The 15,887-nt window shown below is 41.4% G+C and overlaps 2 protein-coding genes across 4 annotated transcripts in view; both read right to left on the bottom strand.

The window, feature by feature from the left end:
- The window catches only part of LOC115560655 (uncharacterized), a 553,265-nt gene that overhangs the window by 72,062 nt on the left and 465,316 nt on the right, over positions 1 to 15,887 (bottom strand). Inside the window, exons 17-26 of the mRNA XM_030380069.1 lie at positions 8,735 to 8,782; positions 7,820 to 8,098; positions 7,560 to 7,607; positions 6,645 to 6,923; positions 6,385 to 6,432; positions 5,470 to 5,748; positions 5,210 to 5,257; positions 4,288 to 4,566; positions 4,029 to 4,076; positions 2,909 to 2,986 (exon numbers count right to left, since the gene is read on the bottom strand). Of these exons, the coding sequence (XP_030235929.1) occupies positions 2,909 to 2,986; positions 4,029 to 4,076; positions 4,288 to 4,566; positions 5,210 to 5,257; positions 5,470 to 5,748; positions 6,385 to 6,432; positions 6,645 to 6,923; positions 7,560 to 7,607; positions 7,820 to 8,098; positions 8,735 to 8,782 (1,434 nt within the window). The remainder of the gene's footprint in view (positions 1 to 2,908; positions 2,987 to 4,028; positions 4,077 to 4,287; positions 4,567 to 5,209; positions 5,258 to 5,469; positions 5,749 to 6,384; positions 6,433 to 6,644; positions 6,924 to 7,559; positions 7,608 to 7,819; positions 8,099 to 8,734; positions 8,783 to 15,887) is intronic.
- Positions 1 to 15,887, bottom strand: part of LOC115560657 (uncharacterized) — a 360,390-nt gene that overhangs the window by 92,651 nt on the left and 251,852 nt on the right. Inside the window, exon 30 of one of the 3 annotated variants that reach the window (XR_003979796.1) lies at positions 1,451 to 2,300. The exons of the other annotated variants lie outside the window; for them this stretch is intronic. The gene's annotated coding sequence lies outside the window, so the exon portion shown is untranslated. Of the gene's footprint in view, positions 1 to 1,450; positions 2,301 to 15,887 lie in introns of those variants that run through there. 3 annotated transcript variants of the gene reach the window in all.

The following is a 15,887-nucleotide window of genomic DNA, read 5'->3' as shown; positions in this document are numbered from 1 at the left end:
TGTTGACACTACATAGACAAATAAGATCACGTTAGTTATCATATCCTGTAAATCAAAAGGAAACTTAAGGAATGTAAAATGTATGGATCATTGTGTTATTTTTGAAGTCCGATCACACCCAATGCTCTTCATTGTGGTGAACAGGCTGTGAGTGGGATGTAATTCTTTACTGGTCTGCACTGGCGACTCAGACAGCGGGGCAGAAGGACAATCCCCTCTGGCATGCTCTGAGGAAGGGGCGGCTGGCGGCAAGCCATTTTGGAAGGGTGCTGATGGCGAAGTGTGTCATCCCTTCCCTCATTTCTAAGCTCTGGGAATCAGGAACTGCATGGAGTGCTGGCTGTACAGTGGGGTAGAGCTGAGCAGAAAGGGAAGCAGGCATTTGAAGAAGCTACGGGCATGAAGGTCAGAGGGCCTGGTTTGTGGCTGGCTGACTCTGGGATCCTGGGTGCCTCCCCGATGGTCTGGCGGGAGAGACAGACATCGTTGAGGTGAAGGGCCCATTCTGGTGGAGGGACTCAGTGCAGGAGATGTCCTTCTACCTTCATCAGGAGGACGGTACCTTCGAACAGGGACGCTATTGATCCAAAACCTCCAAGGAGAACAATGGGTATAGTGAAGGTAATTATACCTTCATTTAGTGATCTAATTTGTTCTTTTTTTAAATTCTGCTGAAAGCGATTCAAACACCGAATTCAAGTACATTTTATTTCACTGTGGTGGGCTCTGCAAACTGGAACTAACTTATCCAAATGAATCGTAAATCCTCAATGGATTCTGGATTTACTAAAGCACAGCAGAGCTGCACCACCACATCAGCGTTGCTTCGCAAGGTGTGCGGAAGGAAACGCAGGATTTTAAATTCTTTCAAATGGGCTTTTGCCCTTTCAACATGGATCCTGGTCCCTGCAATGTCTTAAATTAGTTTGATCACTCTTTCAACCTGCCATGATAAAAAATGGAGGTATGTTGACACTAACTCCTTCTGGCACAATGGCTACGATTAGAAATCCCTCATCAGCAAGTATGAGATCACCTGCCTTGAAGACCTCCAGGATTCCACGATGGCCTTGTCAGAACACGATCCAGGATACAATTTGCTGCATACATACGTAATATATACACATACACAAACAAATACACAGATGTAGTGGCAGTGCAAGTACCATTTCTTCAGGAATGGTAAGAATTCTAGTTAAGTCTGTAAATGTAAAACTATAGGTCACAGCTTACAAGTAAAGGTCCTTTTACATTGAATGCAATTTTCTTTCCATGTCAACATAATAATTACTAATCATTGAGCTGAATGGGACTAATAGCTTCACACTAATGTATCCCATTATCTATTGAATGCTGTTGAATTATATTAATGTCATTAACGTTTTAATTGATATTGAATATGTTGGCATGACTAGTACAGAAATATGTTGGACAATAAAGCAAGAAGGAAGCCTTTCCCACAAACCACTTTTATTTTTCACCAAACAGACGTCTGAACCTTCCTGGCTCGGTCTCAGAAAGTTAACATAATATATATAAAAACAATGAACTGACACAATACTAGCAATGATCATTATCTTTCTTTGGCATATAGTCAACTTGTTTCAGAAACTCTGTGATCTCAACCATCTAGTCTTGTCTATAGGAGGTACCTGAGGGGAATAGCTTAGTAATAGCAAAAGAAGGAGGACCTATTCTAAACATGACATCATTAATTACTTTAAGTTCAAGACATTTGGAAAAAGATTGCAGACTGAAAACTCATCTCTTGTTTCTATAATTTAGCACTTAAAGAAGTTTCCTTACCGAATGCATTTCATGTACTTGCACGATTCCTGCTCTTTTTGGGTTGAATCTCCCATTGTGGAATGCAATTACTGTAAGTCGCTTTGCACTTAAGTGTCAGTTAGATAAATGTAATCTAAAAGTACAGAATTTAAAAAAACGGTCCATATTTTAATCATTGTGGAAGGGGCCGATAACACAGCACAGGGTCCCAACTGATACTGACGCTTCAAAAATGCCTTGGCACATAATGCATCTTGACCACTGGTGGAGCAAAGCTGGATGAGCAATTGTGCCATTTAAACAGTTTATACGGTAAAGATGGACTCGACAAGAGCCTAGCTCTTACGGCTGCTTACACTTTTGAATAATGTCTCTGTTGTCATCATCTGGCCGTATCCCAACGACCAGGATGCATTCACAGACAGCTTCACTGTTTCAGGTTATTCTGCATATCTTCATTGTTCTCTTTGGACAGAGCCATCTAGTTCACTATGGCAACTGCTTAATCAAGTCTGAGGAAGCAAAGAGACACGTCCTTAGTGCACATACAAAAAACAAGTTAAACTCAATTGCAACTGCGACCACACTACATTACTACCACAAATAATATGTAATGTCAACTAATGGATCCTGTAAAAGAGGGGAGCTGCTCAAATGGTCTGGACGTTCACCGTGCGTGGGTGAAGTACTTTATCCGTCAATAACTGACGAGTCTCGGCCGGTACGTCCTCCAGGTCTTTCAGACCTTCCAGCAGGTCCTGAGCTGTGGCCTTTCCTGGTGGACTTCGGCACTTCCACATCACCAACATCTTCAGCTTCTGCATGGCCACAGATCTATGTTCTGCCTTGATGTCCTCCAAAGCTTTGGTCGTTATTTGCAGATGGATGGCAATCTGCTCCCACTCATTTCCCAGCGTTTTGGCCACATTCATGAGCTCCTTGTCAGTCAGAGTCTGCCCTATGGAGCGGTTTTCAGTGATGCTGTCTGGGAAAAAAAGACAAAGACAATCCACATACAGGCAGATCAAGTCATCTCAAAAGATAAAACACTCATGAAACATACTTCTTAAACATTTGTCCTGAGACCAATCATCTGATTCAAAAGATGACACCCGCTCACCTGACACATCAACCGTGCAAGGTTTCTTATTGGCCACTTCTTCTGATTTACTTCCATTTCTTTTCAGGCCTCCATTTCCTGAAGACGTACATTATATAAATTGTCAATTTATTTATGTGTAAATTCTGCCCTGTTCCCTTTCAAGGAAATGCTCTGAGACCCTGTGATACCAACTAGCTGTCTTTTCCAGTGACCATCATTGTCCTCTCAGTGGCCAGCTGAGATAGGCTGGTTAAACGGCCTTGGCCCATTGTGTTACGGGTGTAGGACTTGAGCCACTTTAAACAGGAGAAGCTCCTTTCTACACCTGCAGATGTAGCTCCTATTGTTGCCACTAATGAGAACATTTTGTAAAGCTGAGGCATTGCACTGTCCAACTCCATTGTTAAGGGTTGCAGATAAGGACCCAGGTGAAGACCCAGGCAAAAATATTTATTCATTGGAGGGATTCAAACACAGGGTAGACAAGCCAAAAAGTCAATCTTAGAGTCAAAACTGTAACGCACAAAAGATCCAGGCAAAGTTCCAACATAGAATGAAAAATCCAAAAAACAGAAAATCACAAGGCAGAGAATTGAATTGGTAGAGCAGAAACAGGCAAAGCAAAAACGGCAGAGTATCTCACCAAACCTTCTGGTGCAATCTGACAAAGCCTAACTGGACAAAGCCTAGTCCGTGGGAGGGACATAATCGCAGCATAATCCATGACCGTCAACGCACTAAAATAAGTTTTTCTACGCAGCCCCATTGAAGTCGGTAGACGGTTACTTTCAATAAGCAAATGCACTGTGGCGCTATGGGAATTTATGAGAAGGAAATATAGTCAGTCGACCTGCGATAAACAGCTGATTCTGAACAAACTCGTCTTCGAGATTGAAGTTTTCTAACGCATTTTTAGTCAATGAAATGTTAACACAACAGTATATATTTGACTTTTTAAGTTTTAGGTGAGGCCAAGCTTCCCTTGTAGTCTTAGAGAAATCGCCACTGATTTACGGGGTTAGGGCGAGTCCACAAACCTGCAACAAACCTATGAAAGGTTTCCGGTCGAATCAGCATTTTTAGAAGGAAATATGTAATATGTTCTCAGAGGAGCCAAGGATCACAGCAAAACCCTTACCTTTATTTTGTTTCCTTGGCTTTACCTCCGTCTTGTCGGATGTATGTCCTACGATATGAAAAAGGATCGTCAGTCAGTCTTACGATGTCAACAATACACCTTCCAAGTGTAAAGTTTTATTCCACCCAAATGTAATCCCGAGTGGACGATAATGAATCAGTGGATCCCAGTGGATTAAAGGACAAAGAAGCTCCCCTCTTGTCAAAACAAAGCTGGTACTGAACGTTTCTTTACAAGTACATTCATGGTAGCAACTCACCCACACCAGCAGGAGAAGCGATCAGACCCAGGGTGGGGCATAAGTCAGGGTCCCTCTTCATCATACTTTCAATCATTATCCGACTTGCTCTCTCCCCTTTCCTGATAACCATGTCGATCAGACACCTTGCCATGTCCGTTTTGATCTTCCCCTTCTCCATCACAGAGTCTTTGTCCTCAGTACTGAACACTTTCTGCTGCAAAAGGTCATCCAGGAGACCTTTGATAACTGCGATTTTAACTGTCTTCACAAATTCAGAATGGATCCTTTGAAGCTCCCCTGGAAGAGAAATCAAAAGGCAATATAAAATGACGACGTGCAAACACGATAGTTCAGGCAGGGTGGTCAACACATAGCCCTGAATTGTGGACCACAGAATTTAAGAGACATTGATTAAACTCTTCTTGACCTCTGTATATTGTAAACCGTTTGTCCCACCACCTTGTCCCCCACAACATATCTCATCAATAAGATGTTTGTTTGCTAGACTTGGTTTAATCAAAATATGCTACATTAAGGTCACTTTTCCATAAGAATCAGCAGTTTCTCGTTATATAGTAATTCAAGGGAGATGCAGTCGGTGAGGTGTTCTGTCTTGGGCCAGCTCGGTCAAACGTTGTCCGTTGTCTGTGCTCTTAATGTAACCTATATCAACAATGTTTGGGGGCCTACTATTTGGCCCAATGTTTTAAGTACAGGTAGGTAGGTGTGTACTGCTATGCATTAATATTTATATTTATCTGTACATAGACCATACAGCAAAGATACTTAATAAGTAAAACACAAATTGTAGTAGGCTGGGCTAGGGCGAACCTACAAACCTCTAACAAGCCTATGAAAGGTTTCCGGTCAAATCTGCATTTTTAGAAGAAAATATCTAATATGTACTCAGAGGAGCCAAGGATCACAGCAAAACCCTTACCTTTGTTTTGTGTCCTTGGCTTTACCACCGTCTTATCGGATATTTGTCCTACGATATGAAAAAGGATCGTCAGTCAGTCTTACGATGTCAACCATACACCTTCCAAGTGTAAGGTTGTATTCCACACAAATGTAATCCCGAGTGGACGATAATGAATCAGTGGATCCCAGTGGATTAAAGGACAAAGAAGCTCCCCTCTTGTCAAAACAAAGCAGGTACTGACCGTTTCTTTAAAAAGTACATTCATGGTAACAACTCACCCACACCAGCAGGAGAAGAGATCAGACCCAGGGTGGAGCATAAGTCACGGTCCCTGTTCTTCATACTTTCAATCATTATCCGACTTTGTTTCTCCCCTTTCCCGATAACCATGTCGATCAGACACCTTGCCATGTCCGTTTTGATCTTCCCCTTCTCCATCACAGAGTCTTTGTCCTCAGTACTGAACACTTTCTGCTGCAAAAGGTCATCCAGGAGACCTTTGATAACTGCGATTTTAACTGTCTTCACAAATTCAGAATGGATCCTTTGAAGCTCCCCTGGAAGAGAAATCAAAAGGCAATATAAAATGACGACGTGCAAACACGATAGTTCAGGCAGGGTGGTCAACACATAGTCCTGAATTGTGGACAACAGAATTTAAGAGACATTGATTAAACTCTTCTTGACCTCTGTATATTTTAAACCGTTTGTCCTACCACCTTGTCCCCCACAACATATCTCATCAATAAGATGTTTGTTTGCTAGACTTGGTTTAATCAAAATATGCTACATTAAGGTCACTTTTCCATAAGAATCAGCAGTTTCTCGTTATATAGTAATTCAAGTGAGATGCAGTCGGTGAGGTGTTCTGTCTTGGGCCAGCTCGGTCAAACGTTGTCCGTTGTCTGTGCTCTTAATGTAACCTATATGTTTGGGGGCCTACTATTTGGCCCAATGTTTTAAGTACAGGTAGGTAGGTGTGTACTGCTATGCATTAATATTTATATTTATCTGTACATAGACCATACAGCAAAGGTACTTAATTAGTAAAACACAAATTGTAGTAGGCTGGGCTAGGGCGAACCTACAAACCTCTAACAAGCCTATGAAAGGTTTCCGGTCAAATCAGCATTTTTAGAAGAAAATATCTAATATGTGCTCAGAGGAGCCAAGGATCACAGCAAAACCCTTACCTTTGTTTTTTGTCCTTGGCTTTACCACCGTCTTATTGGATATTTGTCCTACGATATGAAAAAGGATCGTCAGTCAGTCTTACGATGTCAACCATACACCTTTCAAGTGTAAGGTTGTATTCCACACAAATGTAATCCCGAGTGGACGATAATGAATCAGTGGATCCCAGTGGATTAAAGGACAAAGAAGCTCCCCTCTTGTCAAAACAAAGCAGATACTGACCGTTTCTTTAAAAAGTAAATTCATGGTAACAACTCACCCACACCAGCAGGAGAAGAGATCAGACCCAGGGTGGAGCATAAGTCACGGTCCCTCTTCTTCATTCTTTCAATCATTATCCGACTTTGTTTCTCCCCTTTCCCGATAACCATGTCGATCAGACACCTTGCCATGTCCGTTTTGATCTTCCCCTTCTCCATCACAGAGTCTTTGTCCTCAGTACTGAACACTTTCTGCTGCAAAAGGTCATCCAGGAGACCTTTGATAACTGCGATTTTAACTGTCTTCACAAATTCAGAATGGATCCTTTGAAGCTCCCCTGGAAGAGAAATCAAAAGGCAATATAAAATGACGACGTGCAAACACGATAGTTCAGGCAGGGTGGTCAACACATAGTCCTGAATTGTGGACAACAGAATTTAAGAGACATTGATTAAACTCTTCTTGACCTCTGTATATTTTAAACCGTTTGTCCTACCACCTTGTCCCCCACAACATATCTCATCAATAAGATGTTTGTTTGCTAGACTTGGTTTAATCAAAATATGCTACATTAAGGTCACTTTTCCATAAGAATCAGCAGTTTCTCGTTATATAGTAATTCAAGTGAGATGCCGTCGGTGAGGTGTTCTGTCTTGGGCCAGCTCGGTCAAACGTTGTCCGTTGTCTGTGCTCTTAATGTAACCTATATGTTTGGGGGCCTACTATTTGGCCCAATGTTTTAAGTACAGGTAGGTAGGTGTGTACTGCTATGCATTAATATTTATATTTATCTGTACATAGACCATACAGCAAAGGTACTTAATTAGTAAAACACAAATTGTAGTAGGCTGGGCTAGGGCGAACCTACAAACCTCTAACAAGCCTATGAAAGGTTTCCGGTCAAATCAGCATTTTTAGAAGAAAATATCTAATATGTGCTCAGAGGAGCCAAGGATCACAGCAAAACCCTTACCTTTGTTTTTTGTCCTTGGCTTTACCACCGTCTTATTGGATATTTGTCCTACGATATGAAAAAGGATCGTCAGTCAGTCTTACGATGTCAACCATACACCTTTCAAGTGTAAGGTTGTATTCCACACAAATGTAATCCCGAGTGGACGATAATGAATCAGTGGATCCCAGTGGATTAAAGGACAAAGAAGCTCCCCTCTTGTCAAAACAAAGCAGATACTGACCGTTTCTTTAAAAAGTAAATTCATGGTAACAACTCACCCACACCAGCAGGAGAAGAGATCAGACCCAGGGTGGAGCATAAGTCAGGGTCCCTCTTCTTCATACTTTTAATCATTATCCGACTTTGTTTCTCCCCTTTCCCGATAACCATGTCGATCAGACACCTTGCCCGGTCTGTTTTGATCTTCCCCTTCTCCATCACGGAGTCTTTGTCCTCAGTACTGAACACTTTCTGCTGCAAAAGGTCATCCAGGAGACCTCTGATAACTGCGATTTTAACTGTCTTCACAAATTCATAATGGATCCTTTGAAGCTCCCCTGGAAGAGAAATCAAAAGGCAATATAAAATGACGACGTGCAAACACGATAGTTCAGGCAGGGTGTTCAACACATAGTCCTGAATTGTGGACAACAGAATTTAAGAGACATTGATTAAACTCTTCTTGACCTCTGTATATTTTAAACCGTTTGTCCTACCACCTTGTCCCCCACAACATATCTCATCAATAAGATGTTTGTTTGCTAGACTTGGTTTAATCAAAATATGCTACATTAAGGTCACTTTTCCATAAGAATCAGCAGTTTCTCGTTATATAGTAATTCAAGTGAGATGCAGTCGGGGAGGTGTTCTGTCTTGGGCCAGCTCGGTCAAACGTTGTCCGTTGTCTGTGCTCTTAATGTAACCTATATGTTTGGGGGCCTACTATTTGGCCCAATGTTTTAAGTACAGGTAGGTAGGTGTGTACTGCTATGCATTAATATTTATATTTATCTGTACATAGACCATACAGCAAAGGTACTTAATTAGTAAAACACAAATTGTAGTAGGCTGGGCTAGGGCGAACCTACAAACCTCTAACAAGCCTATGAAAGGTTTCCGGTCAAATCAGCATTTTTAGAAGAAAATATCTAATATGTACTCAAAGGAGCCAAGGATCACAGCAAAACCCTTACCTTTGTTTTTTGTCCTTGGCTTTACCACCGTCTTATCGGATATTTGTCCTACGATATGAAAAAGGATCGTCAGTCAGTCTTACGATGTCAACTATACACCTTCCAAGTGTAAGGTTGTATTCCACACAAATGTAATCCCGAGTGGACGATAATGAATCAGTGGATCCCAGTGGATCGTATTAAGTTCTCATGAAACCAATGCGCATATAATATCATACAGTAGCCTCATAAGGTATACTCAGATGTTACGAAGTCCTAAGATAGTTTTAGACAAAGACGGCTTACCTTTCATAGCTTCGTGTCAACGTAGGCTAAGTTGCAATATCGACCAATTTGAATTGATTTGAGTTGCCTTTTGCCTCCCTCCCTTTCCCCCGCACCTTATACATAAAGGTCATTAGTTCGATTTCACCGCAAACCCTGTTTCTGTTCCGATTGGTTATCCCACTGTTGAGCATCACAGACCAGGCGCCTACAATACTACAATGATCAATTAGGAGGCCGAAGCCCTAAAGGAAGTGATGCAATAGTCGAGGACATTAACAAGTAAGCTATAGACCTGGGATCTCTTTTATATCAAAGTGGGTCTCATAGGATGCATACGACTATCAACTGGGGGGCTCCAGCCCTTCAGGAAAGGCTCACACTGCATGTGTGTGCATAAAGGTGTGTAGATACAGCTGGCCTGTGAACATGTTTTTGAAATCTGGGGTCAAAAGATCAAAAGGAGCCGGCACCACGCCCCTTTTTTTGTCATTATTAAAGAGAGGCCTGATTCTCAGATATGCATGTTGGATGGCTAGGGTGTAGGTCTGAGAAGAATTTCAGGCGGAAATCTTGCAAGCGAGCCGCTGGGTGAGGTGCAACGAGAGGGACAACTTGCCGAGTAATTTCTTGGAATCCATAAATTGATCATCGTATGTATCCTTTGAGACCCCCGTTGATATGAAAGAGACCCCAGGTCTATAGCTTACTTGTTACCGTCCTTGACTCAGGAATTACCTATTGCATCACTTCCTTTAGGGCTTCGGCCTCCTAACTGATCATCATTGTAGTATACTTGATTGCCCTCTTTCATAGATATGACACCACCACCACTGGGGCGTGGCAACAATTATCCGTATCAATGAGGGGGGGGGGGGGCTTGTGGAAAGCAGGGGTACACTAGACATAAATAGGAAGCTTGCAATGGGCATTTCAATCACCAGAAATAGTCAATACACACTCAGGGGGAGGAATGACCTCTCACACATGATATTTAACGAGGCAGGGTTTTTTAAAATAATTCATTATTTTAAAAAAAACCTGCCTTGTTAAATCAATAAGCTTGAGTGACGTAACTAGCCACCAGACAGTGATTAAAAAAGTATTAATTACAAGTCTAAACTGTGGAAAATTTAAAGATATGGGGGGCAGTTGATGGCAAACACCATAGCAACCATGACAGTCACATGACGTGGATGCAGGCCCATTGAAAATAATAGGCCAAAAAGATTTAGGCGTGTCACATATTTAGAGCCGTTATTGTAATGCCTTTCCACTGTGGGCAGTTTTACTATAATCTGGTGCGAGACTGGGTTTAAGGGACGTGGTTAGTTTCCGTTTTTGAGGGGGTCTGCTGAAAAGATTTGAGGAATCGGAACGTTGTTTTGATGAATCCTGCGCAGCCCGCCCCCCCCTTCTGAAGTCTGAAATAATCTCCCGATTGAAATGCATTGGTTTAATATTGAATTAATGAAAAATTAAAATATATATTAGATATAAATCAGCATAATTATTTAGTTAATTATATTTAAATAATTATAACCGTGTAGGTACCATGACATCCTTTCTTGTTACATTGATATAAATTATTGTTATAACGAGATCTGTATCTGACCAATGACCATCCTCTCGGAAATTCTATGAATGAAATTCATACTGATGGTATGGCACTATATCACTATTCTCGCCCACCCATCTTGAATTGAATAGACTACTTTCGTTGCTTCGAGGAGGTCTGGTGGTCTACGTATATGATAAATAAATAAATAAATAAAAATATGTATGTATATATATATATATATATACACACCTATTTAAATATATATATATATATTTATTTATTATATCCGGAGACCACCAGACCTCCTCAAAAGCAAGGAAAATGGTCTATCAAATTCAAGATGGGTACATGGCAGGGATGGAAATTAACACCCGCCACATAGCATTTGCAGGTGGATTTGTATGGTGGCGGGTGAATTGTGTCACTTCACCCGCCACTGTATCGGGTAATACTTTCCAGTCAGGTCCGGTCAAATTTGCATATTTAATACATTCGTTATACGGCGCTGCACAGTTCCATAACCATTACTGTCAACATCTGGCCCCCTTCTTCTTCTACGCCTCTTTTGCTGAACTGCGACTGTCAATATCCGGGATAATATCGGTAACAGGGCTCTCAAGTCTCACGTATTCGGCGTGAGACACACGCTCACACGCCACACTTCGCATTTCTCACGCAGAGAAATGACCAGGATAGCGCCGACCAATTTGGGCCGCTATTTAACAGGTGTTACAGGTAGGAATCAAATGGGTTTCCCGTACGTAGGGTAACCAGGCGTCCTCTTTTGCCCGGACATGCCCTCTTTTTGACACATTTTTAAAAATGTGTGGCGGAATTTCAAAATCGTCCGGGATTTTATTAAACCTCATATATGTTCACATTGAATTTGAGTTGCGTTTCTCTGGGTCGTACACAAACTAGTTAGGCTACGCCCTCCCCAACTCAGTTCTGTTCGCTTTGCATTGGTGGAAGTGAGTAGGGGGAGTGCTTAAGTAGAGCCTTCAGATTGGACGGTTTGACTTACTCAGTTACCGTCGTGTTTTGTATTTATTATTTTACCATTATTGTTTTATAGGGACAAACATTAACAAATTTCTCCTACAGGGGATTGATAAAGTTCTATCTATTGAACCGAAAGAAACACTTGGTCATACTTTACACACTTTACCACAGCATTGGCCGACTGAATGCCACATAGAAACGATCAAGTTTAATACTAAACTTGATCTTTTAGTATTAACGATCAAAAGGAGATCGTTAATACTTGGGAATAACATGGGAATGAATGAAACGCGCATGCGCATTTAAAAGACAGCGTTTACAGGAAGTGCGTCATTATTGCGCATCTAGGACCCAGAGTCGATCTGGCAGCCAAGTCAATCTGACACCAACACCGGCATTTTGAGGGGCGGAGACGGGGATAGCTCACCAGGACGGCCCCCCTGTCCGCTACTGAATGACAGCTTCTTCTTATCAGATTTAGAACGATCCTTTACAAGTCCTGAAAGAGCACAATAATGAATGGGTTTTGTTTGCGTGATAGACTACAGACTACTCAAATATTATTTAAACACAATTATTCAAAATAACACCTGGAACAAGAATAGGCTGTAAAATGCTGTGGGAAACCCTGATGGCTACTTGTCCTGCCTTTTCATCTCACTGCCTCACAAAGTCTTTATGGCAAAAACTGCATTAGCTTGGTGTCTGGCCTGAGCCACTTGACATAGTACCACAGCGTAGTAAGCTAGATTGCTATTGAAGTATAATATCAATAAATAAGGCCTCTACTGGATAACTGTTTTCGTGTGTTTCCTTAAAGTTAGGGGGTAAGGCCATATGATGCCATAGACATGTGACCGACGGCAGCGGACCGTTGCTGTAAAGTAAACTATGGATATCTCTGGGTTTGAACATTGTTGGAAACATTTCGGATTATGCAAATACAAAACTCAACAGAATATATAACATAGTATATTTAATGCATAAATGTTACATATAATGGCCTTTAATATCTGAGGGATTTTATTATAGATGTGTATCTTGGATATTTTAACTGATTAATGTTTGATTGCATCAGAGAAAAGGAGGGTTTTCACGGATCACGGATCAAATTCGACAGAAGTTCTGTTGAATTTATGACAGAAAATATGACAGTTCTGTCATAGAACTGTCATAGTTTCATTCATAAATTCAACCTGAGCGCTGTGTCTCTGTCAGAGTCGCAACAGACTTTTAATAGCCATACGCCCTGCGGCTTCCGTCAATGGCCCGTGCCCACGACCTAGACCTGACGTCACGTCACGTCATCTAGACAACGTCAACGACTCAACAGTAAATACGAAGCGGAAGCAACAAACTACCCTAAGCCATTTTTATAAAACGTGTATTTTGTGATGCTGTGTGATTGCTGTAATAAGGATGAGTGTGAGACGTCTTAGAACAGTTGCTGACGTTTAATATTTTCCCATGGCATGAAAATCTCCCTTTATGAGGTTTTCTAACATTAATATGAGTTCCCCTAGCCAGTTTATGGTCCCCCAGTGGCTATAAATGACGTTTGGTGTAAAACGAGCTCTAGGTATCCTGCTCCGCCTTGGAAAAATGAAAGCTCAGACACTCTGATTTTGAATTTGGCCCCAAATGTCGTCAGAAGGGGCCAAGTTAGCTCCCCTTTGTCTGCCTTGCCCGCCCAGAGAATTTGACCCACCAAGCGCCACAAGTGCCACATGTGTGCGTGTGTGTGTGAATTAGGGCTTCACGGCTTCATTTTTACTGAATTTTTTATTACTGAAAAAAATAAATAAAAAAAATCGGTATTGCCGGTGTGCAACACCGAGTAATCGGTGTTGGCCTCAACACCGGTAACACCGGTAATACCGTATACCGCGGCAACATTATTGTGGAGCAGAGCTCATCTCAGCATTTCTGAGACCTGTGCCACGGTTTAAGAAGTCCTCGCATTAGACAATGCGGCAGACTTCAGCTTGCGCAGCTCTTTGAGCGGCAGAGGTTGATTTCCCATTTGGGGACGTCTCCTTGCGAAGCTAATAGAGAGGCGCAGGGCGAACTGAGGGCGAATGTTCGTTGTATGCTTGTGCACGTTTTAACTCAAATAAACTAGCCTAACTGTTATAAATTCAGATGACTCTTTCGTTAAACAGTTTAGACAGAAACGATTGACTTGGTTCCTGAATTCCCCCCACAAGGAGTAAAGGCCATATGACGCCATCCACATTGACCTACGGCACAACGGACCATTACTGTAAATAAAACTATGGATATCTCTGGGTTTGAACATTGTTTAAACATTTTAGATTGGTCAAGTAACTCAACATAATATATAACAAAGTATATTTAATAGGTAAATGTTACATATTAGGCCTTTAATATCTGAGGGATTTTATTATAGATGGGTTGCATGGATATTTTAACTGATTAATGTTGGATTGAATCAGAGACCAGGAGGGTTTTTAGTAGAACTGCCAGTTAAGACTGCTTCATTGTGCTACTTTTACATCACGCACGCACGCACGCACGCACGCACGCGCGCGCACACACACACACACACACACACACACACACACACACACACACACACACACACACACACACACATCTTACTGCCAAGAACTATGTCTGACCAAGTGCTCTCCAGTCTTTGTCATTTGAGAAGCTATAGAAATGGACTCTGGTGGGTTCAGTAAAATGTCGACCTCCACAAAAAGTTTTTAATCTAAAATATGTGCCATATGTCACGTGAATGATTTATGTTTGAAACAAGCCATAGATTTAGAATTGTTATCCCAGATCCCCAAGATATTCCAGAACATGCCACACACCTTTGACCTTCTTTAAAAAAAAGTATTTATTAAATGAGGTCTTATTATGTTATCATATGATCTGTTATTATCTGGTGTGTTTTGTTTAATGTATTTTGATAGGGAAAAACTATGATATAGAGGGATATGTTACTTATTAGTCCTAAACCTAGGAGACTTACCCAGCTCGCTATCGCCTTCATGCATTTCGAGGGGCAGAGACGGGGACATCAGACCAGGACTCTCCTGTCTGCTACTGAATGACGGATCCCCACCAAACCCTGAAAGACAAATCAAGAGAATTTGAAGATGGCATTAATTGAAAAATAATGGACTAAAGAAATACTGAAATAAAAATAAACTTTTTTTTTTTAAACGTTTACTTCTGGTAAACCAAATTGTTTCAGTGTTTGATCAAAGTGCCACGACTAACCAACCCACTAAACATTGGACGTTGGATAGACGTGCAGATCATGTTTATATCAGGTCGGTTCATGGCCAATTCTGGACATAATTTTTTGGGACGTCATACATTTTTTGGACGTCATTTGGACGCCTATGACAGCTGCAGGAAATGTATACATGATCACACTGCGCAATGCCGTCGGATTGACGTCTTTTCTGAGTCATTATTGGTCGTCAAATTTCGGTCCACTGAAGGGGTTGTTTTGTAACGCCAGGCAACGTCTTTTTTCGACGTCTAATGTTGACCTCTGTGGGACCTCCGTGGATGGGCTATTTAGTTAAAATGTGGTCGTTTGTGGACGCCTTTTCAACATCAATCAATCAATCAGTGTGTGTGTGTGTGTGTGTGTGTGTGTGTGTGTGTGTGTGTGTGTGTGTGTGTGTGTGTGTGTGTGTGTGTGTGCACTGGCATGTGGCCTACGTGTGGGTCAAAAGCATGCGAGCTAGACGGAGGGAGGAAGAGCCATTGATCGGTCCATAATCATTTATCCGACGCTGCAATTAAATAAATCGCCGTTTATCCTTTTCTGATGGCAAAAACCATCAACATACAAATAAATTAAATAAATTATAGAAGTAGTATAAAAAAAGATGTCTAAAATGAGTCTACAAGTCTACACAAACGACCACATTTGCACTAAATAGCCCTTGCACAGAGGTCCAGAGGACGTCAACATTAGACGTTCGGTAGACGTCGAAAAAAGTACGTCGCCTGGCGTTACAAAACAATCCCTTCATTGGACCGAAATTTGACGACCAATAATGACACAGAAAAGACATCACTCCGACGACACATTGCGCAGTGGGAGGCTGAGTTCACTACGTGACCTTAGTTCCTCCTGTTATTAACACATTTAAGAATCATATAGTTTTGGATAAACGAGATGATAATTTAATGAAGGTAAATAATTCCTTTGAAAATAATGAAAAAATACATTTAAATAGCAACTCGCCTATCCTTAGTTCAGGGTGCCTCTTCGTCAGATAATCAACCATCAGGCTACTTGCTCTCTCCCCTTTCTCCAACACCGTATCAATGAGA

Source organism: Gadus morhua, chromosome 16, assembly GCF_902167405.1.
Source record: "Gadus morhua chromosome 16, gadMor3.0, whole genome shotgun sequence".
Taxonomy (NCBI): Eukaryota; Metazoa; Chordata; class Actinopteri; order Gadiformes; family Gadidae; genus Gadus; species Gadus morhua.
This window is presented reverse-complemented; position numbering and strand designations above follow the sequence as displayed.